Source organism: Cibotium barometz, chromosome 19, assembly GCF_041138505.1.
Source record: "Cibotium barometz isolate CiBa-2024 chromosome 19, ASM4113850v1, whole genome shotgun sequence".
Classification (NCBI taxonomy): Eukaryota; Viridiplantae; Streptophyta; class Polypodiopsida; order Cyatheales; family Cibotiaceae; genus Cibotium; species Cibotium barometz.
The window spans coordinates 5,120,539-5,139,488 of record NC_141064.1 but is presented as its reverse complement, the minus strand read 5'-3'; the positions used below and the strand labels follow the sequence as shown (position 1 = coordinate 5,139,488).

The 18,950-nt window shown below is 39.3% G+C and overlaps 1 protein-coding gene and 1 long non-coding RNA gene across 2 annotated transcripts; both read right to left on the bottom strand.

Moving 5' to 3' along the window:
- Window positions 1-2,982: 2,982 nt before the first annotated feature.
- On the bottom strand, window positions 2,983-4,551 carry LOC147628131 (uncharacterized). Its single transcript, XR_015268058.1, has 2 exons — window positions 4,397-4,551; window positions 2,983-4,360 (listed from the first exon to the last, which is right to left on the bottom strand). It is a non-coding gene; the product is annotated as an uncharacterized LOC147628131 (long non-coding RNA).
- A 1,217-nt stretch (window positions 4,552-5,768) lies between these two features.
- LOC147628130 (S-adenosylmethionine synthase 2) lies at window positions 5,769-9,792 on the bottom strand. Its single transcript, XM_086813166.1, has 2 exons — window positions 9,633-9,792; window positions 5,769-7,249 (listed from the first exon to the last, which is right to left on the bottom strand). Exon 2 carries the CDS (start codon window positions 7,223-7,225, stop codon window positions 6,044-6,046), a length of 1,182 nt encoding a protein of 393 aa, XP_086669292.1. The 5' UTR covers window positions 7,226-7,249; window positions 9,633-9,792; the 3' UTR covers window positions 5,769-6,043.
- Window positions 9,793-18,950: the final 9,158 nt, after the last annotated feature.

Here is an 18,950-nt window from a genome sequence, read left to right as displayed (position 1 = left end):
ACATGGACACGGTGTGGTAATGAACTAGACTAGAGACAAATGTTTCTAGAGCTATTCAAGCTTTGGCAAATCATTCTTGTATTACTTGCAAGCTCTGTCAAGTGCGAGAGAGGTTTCTTGAAGCAAAATAGAATTAAGAGTCATGATAGATCTTCTATTTGCTTGAAAACTTATGTTTATATCACTTTCTGTTGAGGAGAAGCTTGAGGATGTAAAGTGGGATGGCATATTTGAAATGTGGATGTCAATGAAGGAAAGGAGACCTCAAAGGTTAAGTGAGAATGAACATTGAATATGACTCCTCTATTTTTGGAATATAATTTTTGAAACAATTTTGTATATTTCTTTTTTTTTCTTTCATTTTTTGTATTTAAGTAAAGTAATGTAACTCAAGTTGTGAATAATATAATTGTCATGTTTTAATACATTAATTAAGTAGCAAATTAAATTAGAGGATATTCAAGAAAAGGTGAAAAATAAAGTCAATTTCATAAGAAGGGTAAGCCAAAATTTCACCCTTCTTACTAAAAGGGTAAAGTTAGTTTTACCCTTCAAATTAAAAGTAGGGGTAATCCTTCAAAACCAAGGGCTTCCATTGTTTTTTCTTGGAAAAATGCTAAGGTGAAAGTATGTGTTGGGACCTTGGGAGGATTTTATGGGATTTGTTTTTAAAACACATGCTTTGGTTTTTGTCTAGGGAAACGTCTTGCTCTTTGTCTAGGGAAACATCTTGCTCTCTCTCTCTCTCTCTCTCTCTCTCTCTCTCTCTCTCTCTCTCTCGGGTGCACAGGCAGCAAAGGAGAGAACCGGGAAGAGAACCTAGGCAGTAACCTCGCATGCATGGTTGATTTTTGACCCAAGAAATATTCATATTGACATATTTGCGTTTCTTGTGATGTTATCCAAATAAAAGTGCCCTTCGAAAAAGATTTGCTACTATTTAAACACATTTCAAACCATCAAATATTTAAACTTTTAAGTATGCCTTGTACTATACAAACACATTTCAAATCTTCAAATAAAGCTAAACTTTGAGAAAAAACATTATACAAGACTTTCATAATGAGGGTCTCCTATTTGAACAAAATAATTTTTATGAGGGTCTCCAATTGAAATTTTTGAAGGTCTCCTAAGGTTCCAAATAAAGTCTAAGGTTTTATATGTAATTACTTAAAAAGTTTTCAAATTAAATTATATGTCGAGACATTTTCATTAATTTGTATGTGGGTCTCCTATCAAATTAAATTATATGTTGAGACATTTTAATTAATTTATATGAGGGTCTCACATTGATTTTTTTAAAGATCTCCTAAGGTTTCAAATAAAGTCTAAGGTTTTATTTATAAGGTTTATATATAATTACTTTAAAAATCAAATTTAAAATTATTTAAACTAAAACAAGTTATAAAATTAAAGAAAAATAGACAGCTTTTGAAAAACAATGAAATTAAAGTTTAAATAGTTTTACTAAAGCTCCAAAAAATTTCGAATTGCTAAAAGAACAGTTTCTAAAAAAAGTGTGGTCCAATGATAAATTACATTATATTTCGAGATGTTTTACATAAAAACTGCCTCCTTGCCTTTTGGCTAGACGGAAAAGGCACAAAATCATGGGACTCGACAATAGGCTTGCTAGGTGGATTTTCTTCCACACGGAAGAATATTCGTCGGAGGAGTCAAGGCGAGAAGCTTCTTTATCATCACTATCCAAGGAGATCGAGTTGCTTTAGCTACTAAGCATATCATTTTCTTCTTCTCTTTCTTCTTCAAGACCATCACCATAGCCTTTTGGTTCTTCAGTGCCAAGACCACGACCATCCTTGAAGTACCTGAAAGAAACATTTGTTGAAAAAGAAGATTTCATGAGCGTCTATGCATTAACATGTGGCATTTTTATGACTTTCCACACTGCTGCGCAACCCTTCTCTTCTCCATGCCATTGCCTATTGTAACAAAGTATTTTTAGAATTTACATGCACATGGGATGGGCCTAGGCACATGGGATTAGGGTCAGGGCACATGGGCCTTGGGACAATAAAAGGCATGTGCTCTAGGACTATTGTACCTTGATATACCTTTGGAACCTTTTGATATCTTTGGACTATCATTACACTTTACTTTTCAATGTTCTTAGTGTTAATCTCTCAAGCTTTATGATTGATGATACGCCTATGTCTACCTACCTTTTAGTGGATCATAGCGATGCATTAGGAGATAGTGATGCATTAGACTATCATGGGGATCAGCTTTTGATTAGTGATGCATCCATTGGCGCGTTTGCGATTGGGGATGATGATACTTCACATGCTGATGGGATACGGTAATGCCTGAGGAGCATAGACCTGAGTCCTTAGTGCTAGATGAGTCAAACTACTCTTTTAGGTCTTCTATTCATGGGATACCTATGATTCTATCTCTACTCCTAGCTCTCATAGCATACTTGATAGCATTCACTTGGGTTTAGTGCATATATTTGGTCAATCAAGCATTGCACATGGGCATATCGATAGCTTCGTTGAGGTGAGATCTCGTAGCAGAGAGGATTATGCATATGGATCTAGAGAGCTTTTCATTTGATTTGTAGATATCTACTTAGATCCATTGTTATTAGAGATAGATCTGTCTTGGTATCTAGGTCATATAGGGGCATCATGGATTGGTATAAAACATTCCTATAGGGGTGACCTTGGTGATCTTGGAGATTCCAAGGTTTGTGACACTACCTACCTCTCATGTTTAGACACTATCCATCTCCAATGATGATGAGGTTTACAGTGATCCTATTGATCATGTTTCTACCTTGATGGATTACACACACACACAGGTTTACAGTGATCCTATTGATCATGTTTTACCTTGATGGATTACACACACAGAGGATCTTGCACTTGAGGATGTAGTGCATGGTTCGGATTGTGATTCGACTGACATCGATGTAGTGGATCATGCCTTCAATTGTTTGAGGGGTTTTTTTGTGGATGATGGCATTGATTCACACTTGATGTTGCACGACGCCAACTTCGAGCTATGTTCTTTTGGCTCCCACGGGTGTCAACACGAGCCTAAGTTTTTTAGGGCTGGGACATTTTCCTATGGGTGCATTCTATGCCACTTTGGGCACATGGTTACCGACTATGTGGCACATCATTCTGATGCACATATAGCACATCTCGATCGTAGCATGCATGGTGGTTCTTTTGTATCGAGACCATTCGACACTCCTGTTAGGAGTGTTGATTCCACTTGGATGGATACCTTGAGTTTCGTATTCACACCGTGGTCGTGTGGACGAGCTTACGAGCTTTCCCTTTGACCCTAGTGCTACCACAACATCGATATTGAGGATCCTTAATGTGTACCTTACCTATCCGTTTGATCCTGGAGGGTACACGACTAGCTTTGCCATTGACAGTGGTTCCTTAGCCTCTCCATTCGCACCAGATCATCACAAGACCATTGTCTTGGATTTGGAGTGCCTTAGATTTTCCTTCGATCCAAGCGGGAGCTTGTCTAGCCGCCTTGCTTCATGAAAGATGGCGGCAACCTAGCTTATAAATGGGCTGGCGTCATAGGCCTTCACAAAGTTGGTGTTCGACTCACATGCGTTGGTGCCTCCTCTCTCTCTCTCTCTCTCTCTCTCTCTCTCTCTCTCTCCCCCTTTCCTTCTCTTTCCGAAAAACATAAAACACTTAACACAATACCCAAAAAAAACTCTTTTTTCTCCTTTCAAAAGGAAAAACATTTTATTTAACCACCAAGGTAAAGAATGGGGCTAACACCAAAAGGCACATGTGTATACAAGAGGACCTGTATTTATTTTCTAGATCGAACTTGGATGGTAACTTTGTTGGATTTGGAAATCACTACCCTATCATCATGTGTGGAAGAAATACGATGATAGACCTATTCCTACCCTTTGGCAGGCTTTAAAAATAGTTTTATTTCTTGTGAGCATTTGCCTATATAGTAAAAGGACGGGAGCAACCGTTAAGGGAAGAAGTCTATTGCTTTAGAACTAAAGGGACGCTCGAAAGGGAAACGTTGGGTGCGATGAAGGTGATGTTGCTGAGGGATGAAGGTATTGTTGGGGCCTTGGCACTTCTGTAAGGTCGGACAGGAATCGCTAAAGAGGAGGCTGTTGACTTCGTTGGACGTTGGGCAACGCTGAAGAACGGAGGCTAAAACTGTTGACGTTGTCACAGATCTCATAGGACATAGGACAGCGCGCACCCTCAAGCTCAGTGAACGCTCTCTCATATGCTCCGTCCCTGCCCAACTCGCCAACTGCAAAAGCTTGCAACCTCTTGACCCCGACAACAACGCGCTCACATGCCCATTACCCATGCCCAACCTCTCCGACCTCACATGCCCATTACCCATGCCCAACCTCTCCGACCTCTGATATCTGGACGTCTCCAACAATGCTCTCATAGGCGCAGTAACCAGCTCAATAGCCATGCTCTCTTTTCTCACTCCCCTTGACTTATTCTACAACCAATTTACCCCAGCTAACCTGCCAAACATAACCTTTGCCTGGGAGCTGCCACTTCGCCGAGCAGGTGGCAGACTCCGGGTAAGAAATAGTGCAAGGTGGCAGGAGAAGTAGATAGAAGCATGAGAAAAAGCATCGAGAAAGGGAGAATATCCTGTTGCCTAAATGTGCGCATGCTCTAAAAGCTATATATATATATACACATTATTCTTTATATATAAAGAATCATTGACGGTTACTAATAAAAGAATTGCGCGGATTGTGCAAAACCGGCGTCAAAAATCAACCCTAAGAGTCACACGAGGCATCAACCCTACAAGTCAAATAAGGCCACCTCCATCTTACCTGATCAATGGCATATGCATCGACAACAACGTCGACACCCAATCACAAATTCAACAAAAGGGTGACAAGAACCTCAACAAGCACTGCATCGACAACAACGTCGACACCCAATCACAAATTCAACAAAAGGGTGACAAAAGAACCTCAACAAGCACTGCATTCTCAAGATGCTTTTGCGACAACGCTGCGAACTGGACTCTTTCCATAACCATCCTCAAGGAGCTTTTACCAGAATTCTGTGAAGTACTCCACGACACACACGTTGAGGGTGCAAAACTATGTCTATACAGTGTTAGGCATAATCTGATCAAATGCAAGGACGCGTGAAAATTGAAAAAAAAAAACAGATAAGAAATCGAGAGAGAAGATCAACAAAATGCCAAAGCATAGGCCCTTCCTCGGCTAACTAAGGTGAAACACAACTCTGCACGTCCAAGAAACTGGAAACACGGAGAAAGTTGAAGCTTATAAGCTCCACCCACCACAACGACACCACACTTGAAAGGCATATGAAAGGAGTTCACATAGAATTTCCAAGTACATTGATCTGGGGACGGGGTGATATGAGCAGAACGCCACTGCAAATCCCATCTGAAACAAGTACACTCCCGACAATTGAATCAGATACTTCACATTTGAAATGATTGAAACTTCCAAAATCACTACTCATAACCTACAGCAGAGCATTGATTTTGACACCCAGTTTAGATATTTTGGATATAAACAACCTTTAACTATTGCCGTCAAAACACTGAAAGGTGAAAATACGGCTGGTTTAAAAGTGCAGCCCCTGCACGCCAAAAATCTACCCTGCTGGGCAGACCATGGTCCAGAACAAAACTAGAAAGATCAAAAAAGAGAACTTCAGTAAAAAAACAAAACCACAAGCTATTATAAATCAGACAATTTTAAAAGCTTCACACTTGCAAAATATCTAAGACGTTATTTAAAATATTGATATTCCCAAGAGTAGTTCACCAGGAATAATCATTTCAGGCTGGCCAGGATAAGCTACATAGTAGAGAGCAAACTGAATAATAGTCTGATTGATCCCGCCAACATCTCCCTTCTACCATAAAATCTCTACTTTTTTAGACTGTTCAGAATCCCCATCTTGTCAACCCCAAAATATAATAGATCATCAACCAAAAAGAATAGTTCAGTACAAGCTCTAGCTACCGCAACTTCCTTGCAGTTCCTTGCAGATCAAGCCTGCAATTTCTCAGACTTCAGGGGCTTTACAGTCTCCCAAGTGAAGTCTGGATCTTCCCGTCCAAAATGGCCATAAGCAGCAGTCTTCTGGTAACGCTTGTCCCCTCCTCTCCTCAAATCAAGGTTGATGGCAATCATACCAGGGCGAAAATCAAAATTCTGCTTAATGATCTCCAGAATTTCAGCATCAGGAATCTTCCCAGTGCCATAAGTATCCACAAACACTGAGAGGGGCTCAGGCACACCAATGGCATAAGAAACTTGCACAATGCACCGGCGAGCAAGCCCAGATGCAACGACACTCTTGGCAGCTTGCCTAACAATGTAAGCACCACTGCGGTCCACTTTGGTGGGATCCTTCCCGGAGAAGGCACCACCACCATGGGCCCCCCAGCCACCATAGGTGTCAATAATAATCTTCCTTCCAGTAAGACCTGCATCACCATGAGGTCCACCAATGACAAAACGGCCAGATGGGTTGAGGTGGAAAATAGTCTTTTCATCCAAATACTTCTCCGGGACCACTGGTTTGATGACATGCTCCTTCAAATCAGCAGCAATCTCATCATTGGTGACTGTCTCATCATGCTGTGTTGAAATAAGTACAGTATGAACCCGAAGAGGAACCCTGGCACCACCTTCATTCTTGTACTCAACAGTGACTTGAGTTTTGCCGTCGGGGCGAAGCCAAGCACATGTTCCATTCTTTCTAACTTCGGTAAGCTTGGCTCCAAGCTTGGTAGCCAATACATGACTCAGAGGCATTAACTCTTCAGTTTCATCTGTAGCATATCCAAACATATGGCCCTGGTCACCAGCACCAATCTCCTCAGGCTTCTTAGTGAAGTGGCCGTGAACACCCTGGGCAATATCAGGACTCTGCTGCTCAATGTTCACCAGCACCTTGCAATTGTCAGCATCCAAACCAACATCATCAGAAACAAACCCAATCTCCCTACAGGTGTCTCGCACAATCTTCTCATAGTCCACCTTGGCTTTTGTGGTGATCTCCCCAAAGATCATGACCATGTTCGTCTTCGTGCAAGTTTCACATGCCACCTTGCTCTCAGGATCTTGTTCCAAGCAAGCATCAAGAACTGCATCAGAGACCTGGTCACAAAGCTTGTCAGGGTGTCCTTCATTCACAGACTCGGATGTAAAGAGGAAGGTCTCCATTTCGAACTAAGGCCTGCCTACAGCCTGCACTCACAGTAAGCCACATTGGAATAAAACAAAAAACAAGGCATTACATGGAAAAATACCACCCAGAGTCTCCAACAAATGCAAGCTCCATGACATACAAAAAAGCTTGACAGTTGAGTGGACAGAAATGACATTCAAAAATAGAATAGTTCACTGAGGAGTGTAATACATCAGGCAACTGCCAAGAGTTTTCATTGCTTGATATTGCAAAGTTGGCACCTTTAAAATCTTGAAGATACTGCAAAGATGGAAGCTATAAAGGTGTGCAGCATTGCAAAGCTAGTAGGACATCAGTGGTAAAAAAAACTAGGACATTAGCTACTGCAGCCCAGAAATAAGGATCTCAAGGATTGAAAAGCTGGCTGTTTAATTCGAAGGAGACTGTAAATATCTTGAAACATTGTAAGTGTTCAATATGTAAAACCATAAAGCAAGTACAAAAATACATGCTACAAACAAGTAAAAGAAATACAACAAAAACATGGTTTTAGTTGCAAAGCAAGAAGTGTACCAGCAGTTGAAAGCATTCACAATGTCAAATATGAAGCACATGCTTGGAATTCAGCTTTAAACAAGTATTACTAGGTAAATCAGCCAATATGAAGCACCTCTAATTACAGAAATAGCAAAAGAAGTAAACCAGTATCTAGGACTTTAAGAGCTATGCTACCATAAGAAGGAAACCAACAATAATAATAAATTAGCTGGCAAATCTTTTAAGTACAGGAACCAGATCTTATTGATCTGCGCAAGGCAGGCCTGTATGATTGATGGTGTGAAAGAAATGGCAGGTTTGAGCGAGGCAGGTCTGTATGTTTGATGATTGTGAAAGAAATGGCAATCCACAGCATGCAAGATTCTGAAAATATTGGAATAAGATTAGCCTCTGACAAGTTGAGAACATTCATACATTGAATGAAAAACAAAACTGAAAAATCAAATTTCACACCTTGGCAGATCCATAGAGGAGTATGACAGAACTCACCATGCCCCTCAGATAGCATTTAACTTTGCAGAAAAGAAAACCAATATTACATCTTTGCCTTTACCATCAGCTTGAAAATGTAAAGTTGGTAAATGCAAGAGAGAGAGCACACAACATAAAAACTAGACAACAGCCAAACCTAAATCTACATCACAGCGTATGTTGAATGCAAAAGCAATAGCAGTGCACAGAATGGAAGCTTCTGAAAGTACCAGCATCTTGACATTGCTTATCAGAATAAAGTAAAAACAGTGGCAGTGCACAGCATGAAATATTCTGAAAGTATCAGAATAGCAAGCAGAAAGTGAAAGCAGTGGCACCACACGGCATATAATACCTGACATCATACATGCTGAGAACATCCCACTACATTAATAGCAAGTGAAAAATCAAATTTCAGAAGAAGGCAAAGACCTCGAAGACATCCTGAGAGCAGGAGTCTTTAATTGAGTATGCCCCTCAACAAGTAGCCGATTTGCAGACAGATTTCAACAAGATCACAATTAGATCTAGAATCTTCACCATCAACCTAATGATCTCTCAAATGTAAAGTCACCATAGCACCTGGACTATTATGGCAATGGAGACTGTAGGTAATACATGCACGAAGAGCAAAACAGCTATGACAGATAAAGGCTGGATCTGTATCGAACGAAAACGAAACAAGACTAACCCTAACAGTATCAGAAAAGTTGCAAACAGCTCAGAAACAGCAGAATGCAGGAAGCTAAAGCACTAATGCACAAAGAAGAAGCGATCCATTAAGTTTTCAGAAATCAGCAGCAGGCAAGAAACAGAAAGCCCGGAAGTCAGAGATATAATACAGAAAGCTATTAGATATGGCGGAAACCTTGGACATGGAAGGAAACTTGACTGTCGCAAAAATCGGACAGCCCGTAGATAGATCTTGAGTAATCCTAGCGTGCCACTGCAGAACTTGCGAAACTCTAACGGGAACTTGGATAACAGATCGGAAATCACAGAAACTTTGGACAACTTAGAAGCTTGTGGATATGGCGAAAATCCTCGATATGGCAGCAAGCTTCAGCATGGCGAATATCACACAAATCTTAGACACCTAAGCACCCCACAAAATCTTGGACACGGTGGACAGGAAGAAGATCTCAGAGAGCATGGCGAAAACCTTGGATATGGCAGAAAGCTTCAGCATGGTGAATATCACAGAAATCTTAGTCACCTAAGCACCTCACAAAATCTTGGACATGGAGAAAATCTTAAAAATGGTTGACACAATGTAGGAATCGCAGAAGCCTCGGACATGGCAGAACTGGAGAAAAGTTTAGAAGAGATGGCAAGAGAGCTTGAGGAAGCAAGCAGATGGCGCAAATAACAGAAACATTAAAATCGCACGTAGATTGCATTCGGCGCACTTACCTGCAGAAGCTCAGAAACCCTAGCTAGCTTCCACGCCCGATCCTCCTCTCTCCAACGAAAGAAAGAAGCCAAACGCAAGAGAGAGATATCGATCTGCTAAGGTGTACTTAACGCCAACTCCTTACCGGACTTCAAAATCACTCTTCACAATATTGCATTTCCTTTTAAAATTTTCGAGCTTTTCTTTTCTTGTCTATCCTGATCGACGGATTGGCTTTACGGATGCCCGCCAGCTGGCTCATCGAACGGTTCAGAGAACAGTGCATTTCCTTTTAAAATTTTCGAGCTTTTCTTTTCTCGTCTATCCTGATCGACGGATTGGCTTTACGGATGCCCGCCAGCTGGCTCATCGAACGGTTCAGAGAACAGTTTAGATTTAGTGCATCTATACTTTACGCGAGACGGCCATGTGCATTTGCCACCTATACAAAGTTGAAGATCAAGCAAGGCACGCCCTCAAATTTCAACATGGGTGGGCTCATAAAGATAACTTCTATTTGCGCCCGTGAGATCGAGTTCATCAAGCTGCCTCTTTGGACAAGGCTTTCACTATGGGCCATGGGCTTTCACCATATTGTCTTGCTATCATATAAATTGGCCCCAAGTTAACTTGACAAAGAGGTTATAGTAGTTCCCATTACACACACAATAGAGTAAATGTAAAATTGCTTTTTATAAACATATAGTAGTTCCCATTACACACACAAGGGTATAATCCCACGGTCCACCTATGCATGAGTAGGCATTGCTATATTCCCCCCTTCTTCCCAACTCCTTGAGTTTTGCCTAGATATCACAAAGCTTTGAAACAAGAGGGTTCCTTTTACGATCCACCTCCATCGGCCGACCTAAAAGACCCAACATCACGTTCTTGCAGGATCAACAATTGACCCTAACCTTCAATATAAAGTTTAGGTTCACAAGGAGCATCCACCAAACCTAACAAAATAAAAAGGATTAACAATCGTGTGCTTCTTAGCTAGTCGAGCTACTAGCAACAATATGAGGTTGCCTAATGAGATGGTGAGCCCAAGCAAGTAAGCCCTTTCAGAATGGGTCTAACATGATAACTTGGTTCCCCCATTCAATTAGTCCCATCCCTTGTTCCACCACATGTCATCAACTCTTATGGCTTATGTTCTTGATAGTCTAAGATACCCACTTCCCAGCACATCATAATCTAACTTTCTCCCCACAATCTTTTTGTCTCTATCTTGAAAATTCAATTGTCAACATGCAATAAAATATATAATTTAAAAATGGCCAATGAATCAAATGGCTTACCTTTCTACTACATTTTGTTCTCCACATTCTCTCTTATCCTTAGTCTAAGAATAAAGTGTCTCTATCTTGAAAATTCAATTGTCAACATGCAATAAAATATATAATTTAAAAATGACCAATGAATTAAATGGCTTACCTTTCTACTACATTTTGTTCTCCACATTCTCTCTTATCCTTAGTCCATGATGTTGAAAAAGCATTAAAAGTAAGGCTTGCACATGTCGTGCCCTTGATTAAAGAGAATGTGAGGGAGAGGAAGAGCTCCAAGTTCCTTGCAAAACAAGCACACACTCACACACACACACACGCACACGAGAGAGAGAGAGAGAGAGAGAGAGAAGAGAGAGATAGATGGTTGAATTTTTTATTATCTTTTTCTCTTCTCTCTACAAAAGAGACAAGAGTACATACTATAAGGGAAAGTACTGTCCTACTATAACATACGATGGTCGGTCCATAGTGTGAACCCAGCTATATGAGATGGTTCTATGACTATGCCATAACTCCAGTACTCCAAAGTGGTTGTCGCACAACTTATCATCCTAATGGCGGCTCATCAACCATAATCTCACCAACCGTGGTAGTGACTTGAGTACGGAAGCTATTGTTGAGAAATGTGGTGCCAAAGAGTACAAGGAAGAGGTAGGGAGTGAGTTGAGTAGTCAAGAAAGTTCAAAGCATAGCATCTAGCCACGTGAGCAAAGGGATATATCCCACATTGATGTACAAGCCCAAGGGTGTACCTCCTCATATAAAAGAGGGCCATTTCAAACAATGATATCGTATCTCTTGCACACATCTCAAGTCTCTTTATGCGTACAAGTCTTAATCTTGTAACCTAATTATGCTTGAGTCTATTACACATACTCATCATCATGAGTTCACTTAGGTATCATCCACCTTAGATTAGTCATATTAATTATGTTGTCATTAGAGAAGAATTAGTATCTCATTAAGTAGTTGATTATCATTAGGAGAGAGTTGCTTTATTAGTAGCAACGAATGCGTCAGTACAACGGACGTGTTCTTTGGTAGTGTCCCAAAAGTGAGCATCATTTAAATTTATCTATACAAAAAGATAAATTTAACTAAATTTTCTCTTAAAAATTAAATAAAAATCTCCATTAATTCCTTTACTCCATTCATTCCTTTACACTAGAAATTCCACTTTTCTCATTTAAATGGTTGAATTCCAATTATGGTGGGAATTCCTCTTTCATCATTCAAATTTATCTATGTAAAATGATAAATTTAACTAATTTTTCTCTTAAAAATTAAATAAAAATCTCCATTAATTCCTTTACACTAGAAATTCCACTTTTCTTATTTAAATGGTTGAATTCCAATTATGATGGAAATTTCTCTTTCATAATTTAAATTTATCTGTGCATAGAAATAAATTCAACTAAAATTCTTCTTTAAATTTTAAATAAAATATCCATTATTTTAGCATTCCAAATTTTTCTCTTTCCTCATTGGAATTCATGGATTTCTATTGTCATGGGAATTTCTCTTTTGTCATAAAAATGAATTACTAGAAATTTTTCTTTTTCTTAATTAACTATTTATGTATAAACATAAAAAATCAAATTTTCCATGGTTATGATGAGAATTATTCAATTAACCTAGGATGATTAATCCTAGAATATGGTAGGAAGTCCTCTTTTCATATTATGTACAAAAATGACTTATGTGTTAATTTTTCAAAAAATTTGTCATAGCTCCACTGCTATTACTGATAATTTTTAATAATTTTGAAAAAATAAAGTTTTAGTAATACAATGTAATAGAATAACTATCATTTGGATCAATATCCAATTATGGACTTGATTCCTAAGTTTTTCATAAATTAAGTAGCATCATAAAAGCATTAAAAAGCCACTTCTTTGGCCTCTAATTTTACAAGCATAGAAATTACTTTTAGATGAGGTTTAATCCTCAAGGATGTTTTATGGAAGACTTCAAAGCATGGTAGCTTGGTAAGTAGGCTAAACTAGCATGGGGGAAAAAACCTCCTAAAGAGGGAAAAAGTGCCCCCCCAATGAAGGCAACAGAAGATGTAGATGTAAGAAGTAATGGTGTTGCCCCACATGTAAAGTAGTAATCAACAGGTGCTTAGTGGACCTAGAGAGTCCTCTGACAGTGGGTCCAGTATTAGTCCATGGTCATGCAGGTTGAGGATAGATGTAGGTACATATGTATATATGAGGATAGATGTAGGTACATATGTATATATGAGGATGGTGACTCTAGTGGCTCTAAGTAGGAGCCTTGATGAGAGGAGCTTGAAATTCCATCAGTTACTCCTAGTGTGAGGAGAACCTGTGCTATTTTGAGAACACCTAGAAATGATCCAGGTGTACGCATGTTTACGATGGTTAGATACCTTTTTGATAGGTTGAGATATGATGGATATACAACCCATCATTATGCTTACATGATTAAAGCAATGCGCAAGTGTTGAAGCCTACTTATTTTGAGCAAGCACTTGAAAATAAAAAATGTGAAGATACCATGAATGAGGAGATGATAACATTGGATGTAAATGCAACATGGGATTTAGTGCCTTTGCCTAAGGAAAAGAAGGAAAATTGGATATAAGTGGGTGTCTAAGGTCAAGCATAACACAAACGGATTAGTGAGTAGGTATAAGGTAAGATTGGTTACTAAGGGTTATGTGTAGACCTATGGCATTGACTATGAGGAGACATTGAGCCCAGTTTTGCGAGAATGGTAACTCTGAGAGTTATTATTGCTATGGCTACAGTGAAGGGTTGGTCTTTACATCAGATAGATGTAAAGAATGGTTTAGTATAAAAAGAAGTATACATGATGTAGCCACCAAGTTATGAGAGTGATGCACACCTAGATTTTGTTTCCAAGTAATGTAAAGCTTTGTATTTTGTATGGCTTGAAGTAGGCACCTGGAGCATGGTCAAACATGATCGAGGAGTATATTGTCACCATTGGATTTCAGATATCCAATGTAGATTTTTCACTTTATGCGAAAAAGATAGAGGGATCATGCTATTAGCCATTTATGTGGATGACTTGATTATCACTAGTGATAGTGATGTTGACATACATGATGTCAGGAGACTTTTGAAGTAGAAGTTTGAGATAAAGGATTTGGGTGAGCTATGCTATTTTTTGGGCATAGAGGTGGTGAGATCACCTAATGGCATTTTATTATTACAAAGGCAATATGGCTTGGGCATATTATCCAAGTATGGTGTATGGTATGACATGATGTGTAAGCCTATTTCAGTGCCATTGGAGCAAAACACAAAGCATTTTGTAAATACAGGTGAGGTTTTGGGGACCCCACTATGTACAAGCGCATAGTGGGTAGCTTGATCCTACATGACCATTACTAGACTAGACTTAAGCTATAATGTTGGGCTTGTGAGTCAGTTTATGCAGTCCCCCTAGAAGCCACACAGAGATACAACTACATGTGTACACAAATGATGCTGATTGGGCTAGTAGTGTTGTAGACAAGAGATCTAGCAGAGCAACTTTATGTTTTCTTTTGGGAGTGCTGCTATGAGTTGGACTAGCAAGAAACATCAACAATTGCCTTGTCAAGTATAGAGACATAATAGTACAAGGACATTGCTATGGCAACTTGTGAGGTAGCTTGGTTTCAGAACCTATTTGGTGATATGGGTGAGCCCGTGGTGGTTACGAACTGTTGTCATTTATTGTGACAATATGATTAGCATACAGTTGGCGAGTTATCTAGTTTACCATGCTAGAATGAAGCACATTGAGGTACATTATCACTTTATGAAGGAGAAGGTTATAGTAGCAGGTGTGATGTAGATCTGGTATATGTCAGCATAGAGGATCAGGTCGCTGACATCTTCACATGAAGGCATTGGGTAGTACTACAGAGAAGCTTCACATGTTTAGGAGCTAACTTGGAGTGTAGTGTGTGGAGTTGAGTTTGAGGGGGAGCGTTAAGATATCGAGCTCAACTAGTTCTACGAGGGCGATTGATGACCCGTTTGGGTGTGTGAGTTGTTGAAAGTATGGATCGAGCTCTCCTAATGACAATCAATTACTTAATGAGATACTAATCCTACTCTAATGACAACATAATTAACATGACTAATCTAAGGTGGATGATACCTAAGTGAACTCATGAGTGATGATGAGTATGTGTAATAGACTCAAGCACAATTAGGTTACGAGATTAAGACTTATACTCATAAGAGGCTTGAGATGTGTGTAAGTGATATGATATCATTGCTTGAAATGGCCCCCTTTTATATGAGGAGGTACACCACCCTTGGGCTTGTACATCAATGTGGGATATATCTCCTTGCTCATGTGGCTACATGCTATGCTTTGCACTTTCTTGGCTACTCAATTCACTCCCTACCTCTTCCTTGTGCTCTTTGGCACCACATTTCTCAACACTCCCCTTGGTGCTAAATCTTTGGGCTACTCAAGGTGGTTGGATGCGAGGTTTTACAACATATTTTCACCCCCCCTTGATGGTGACTTGACACATATCTTTGAGGCCTAGAGGTCATCTCTAAGGGTGAGGTCCCCCCCTTGATAGAGACTTGACCTATCTTTGAGGTTTAGAGGTCACTTCTAAAATTAGGGTTACAAATTTTGGCTATTTCTTCTACCTTGGCTACGTCATTGTTGCCAGAGGGTAGGACATACAATTTTTTTTAGAGGATATTTTTGGAGCTAGAGGTATCTTGAATTGTTTTTTTTGCCACAAAGTGATCTTCTTCCACATAGTTGTTTTCTTCATGCTTTATGTCGATGTCGTATCCTTCTTGCTTTGGTCTTTGCTTGTGCACACCTACGCTTGCATACTCATTTGGTTGTAGCATTTTTACAAGGGATTTACTCTTCATTTTCATACACTCTAGTGTGCTCATTTGGCTGCTCTTTACAATGATTTTTGACTCATGGTGGTTGGGTCAAGGTATCCACTCATTTAGAGAGATAAATTCTTCCTTGGTCTCATGCATTACACATGCTTACTCATATTGGTAGCTTACAAAAAATATTTTGTCGATAATCATTGTGTACATTCATTTGGGAAGACTTCTGTTGATGATGTTGTTTTGCGAAAGTATTCACAAAAGATATTGGTGTGACGGTGCCCAATTTAAGGTACTTATAGCTATTTTAATGATATGGATGTGAACACGCCTTACAGAAGACACTTCATACTCAAGTTTCCACCCACAAGGTTTTTATATATAATTATAATTACAACCTTATCTTGTAGTAGCGATGGCCGTGTTGATTTCTTGCTTGTGTCATGAACTACTTCTTCCCTCTGCTCACGAGACGACCCTGCTTTCTTTTGCTAAGTCTGTTCTTCTCTTGGTTAATCTGTTGTTGTTGATGATGTGCCATCCTTAAACAATGGCACTTTACCAACATGTGTAATGGGACGAATAGTATCATCACCTATTTTTACATAACTTGGTTTTTGCATGTCTCTAAACCACACACCATGATTGGTCATATGGCTAGAGGCATGAGAAATCTCTAAATCCTGACACATCTCCTATATAGAACTCAGCTGTATCACAAATAGCTACTCACTTATATCATGAGCATCCTATTTACTTGATCATGCTGCATAGTTGCCTTGCTTCAACTTTCTACTTTTAATATCATTTTGTTTTTTATAGTAGTCCTTTGCCATGAGCCCTAGGTAATAACACTCTATGCTATTTGCACTTTGATTTCTTTGCCAGCCACCTCGGTCCCGTTAGTTCCCCTTGTCTTTAGATTGGCCTCTTCCACCTATTTGTACATTTGAATCTTGTTATTGTTTGTTGCCCATGATTTCTATTTTCAAAACATCCTCCACCATGGCCTCTAGATGATGATCTCCCTCTGCATCTACCTATATCTGAGTAGAAGGCTTGCTCATTTCATGATGATTTCTGTTTTCAAAACAGTCTCCACCTTGGCCTCTAAATGATGATCTCCCTCTACCTCTACATGTATCTGAGTAGAAGGCTTGCTCATTTGAATTTCCAAAGGATAAACCTCCCCCAATATTCATCTCCTCGGATGAGAAGAGTAATTAATTCCTGAAAATTAGGAAAGTTCTCTCGAACTCCAATGGAGGTTTGAAAGTGGATGTATTCTTTGCTAAGACCATTCAAGGTCACAGACACCATATCATCATTATCTACTGGTGATCCAATAGAAGCAAGGGTATCTACAAGCCCTTTAACCCTCACTAAGTAATCATTTATCCTCAGCTTTCCTCTGGTCACATTATGTAACTCCTACTTTAGTTACATCTTCCAAGCTTGGGTGTTTATGTTGTACATTTTCATCACGGTGTCCCAAGCCTCCTTAGCATTTGTGCATCCTGTATATGCACAATCATAGAATTTGTTACACATTGATAGACAACACCTTTCTGGCCTTTTCATGCCATGCTTCATATGCCTGCACTTGTTGAGGGGTCGAATTTTCTTTAGCATCTATGTCTCTTTTTCTTCACCTATGATAATGAACTCCCAAATCCTTTTCCCAAGGAAATTGGTCATCTTGAACTTCCATGCCTAGAAGTTATTCTTGTATAGCTTCTCACTAACAATTATGATAGATTGTCAAACATGTTTACTTATAGTAACTTACCAGACAATGCTTGCAAGCTTCTACAAATCTACAACCTTCAATAATGGTATTATAAACCTATTATAATGCCATTGTATGTGAACCAGCCACATACACATGCATCCACCAACACCTACAACACTAAGATTCTCTACATAAGCTATTCTATACCCAAACTTCTATTATAACTTTGCACTGAACCAAAAATCGAGCATATACAATCAAAATTGACATTTCATAAGGTGCTTTGTAGAAAACTTGCAGAGTCAAAACGAGGCCCGAAACGTGCCTGAAATATGTAAAAATTTAGATTAACTAATGTTAAATCCATTTTTTGTGTAGTTAACTACATTAAATGCACACAATATAGTCTTCTTCCTTGACCCAAGAGGATGCCTCAATTTGAGATAATGCCTTTCTTGTTTGCATGTAGCTCTCACAAAAACTATCGAATGTGTTGATCCAAAATTAAAGAGGGAAAGAGATGGAAATATTCTTACTCGTGCACCACTTTTTGCTTGCCTCAGCTCTCACATGAATTGGAGCTCTAATACCATAAAGAGAATGTGGGGGAGAGGGAGAGCTTGAGTTCCTTGCAAGCAAACAAACACACATGAGAGAGAGTAAGACATAAGAGAGAGAGATGGATAGATGAATTTTCTTCTATCTTCTTCTCTTCTCTACAACCATAAAGAGATAAGAGTACATACTATAAAGGAAAGTACTCTTCTACTATAACATATTATCCGTTATATAGTGTGAACCCAACTATATGAGCTGGTGCTATAACTATGCCATAAATCTAGTACTCCAAAGTGGCTTTCACACACCCACTTTTTGGAGTACTCCAAAGTGGTTGTCACATATCATGTCATCCACTATCAGCATATCAATCATAATCTCACCAACCATGCCAATGGCATAAGTGCAAAAGCTATCACCTAGGCGGGTCATCAATGTTCACAGCACTAGTTAAGCTTGATATCTTAATAGGTTGGACCCTTTAGATATTTATGGTAGTATTACAATGAGGCCATGTACTAATGCCATCGGCACTTTTGTCCCACCGGGTTTTTTTCCATGGCCATCCAGGTGTGAACGATAGGGTTAGCTAGTATATAAGCATTCACATCCATTATTTAGGGTTGCTGCTCATTTATACTTTCACCTTATACTAGCTTTGAGCTCTTGCTCCCTTGCTATCGAGCTAGTCATTCTCTGTCACACTCTACACCCTTGTGTTCTCATTTAGCAATGTGTGTGTGTGTGTGTGAGTTTAAGTCCATTGCGAGATAATATTGGTATCAGGCCACACTTTGATCTCTCAGCTTCTTCACCATTGAAGTTTTCCTTGCTAGAGCTTTGGGTACCTTGCAAGCTTTGATTGAAGCTTTCTTGCAGACTTTGAGCTTCACT

Excerpts from the sequence above, each read along its gene's own strand:
- LOC147628130 (XM_086813166.1), bottom strand. The coding sequence starts at position 7,225 with ATGGAGACCTTCCTCTTTACATCCGAGTCTGTGAATGAAGGACACCCT.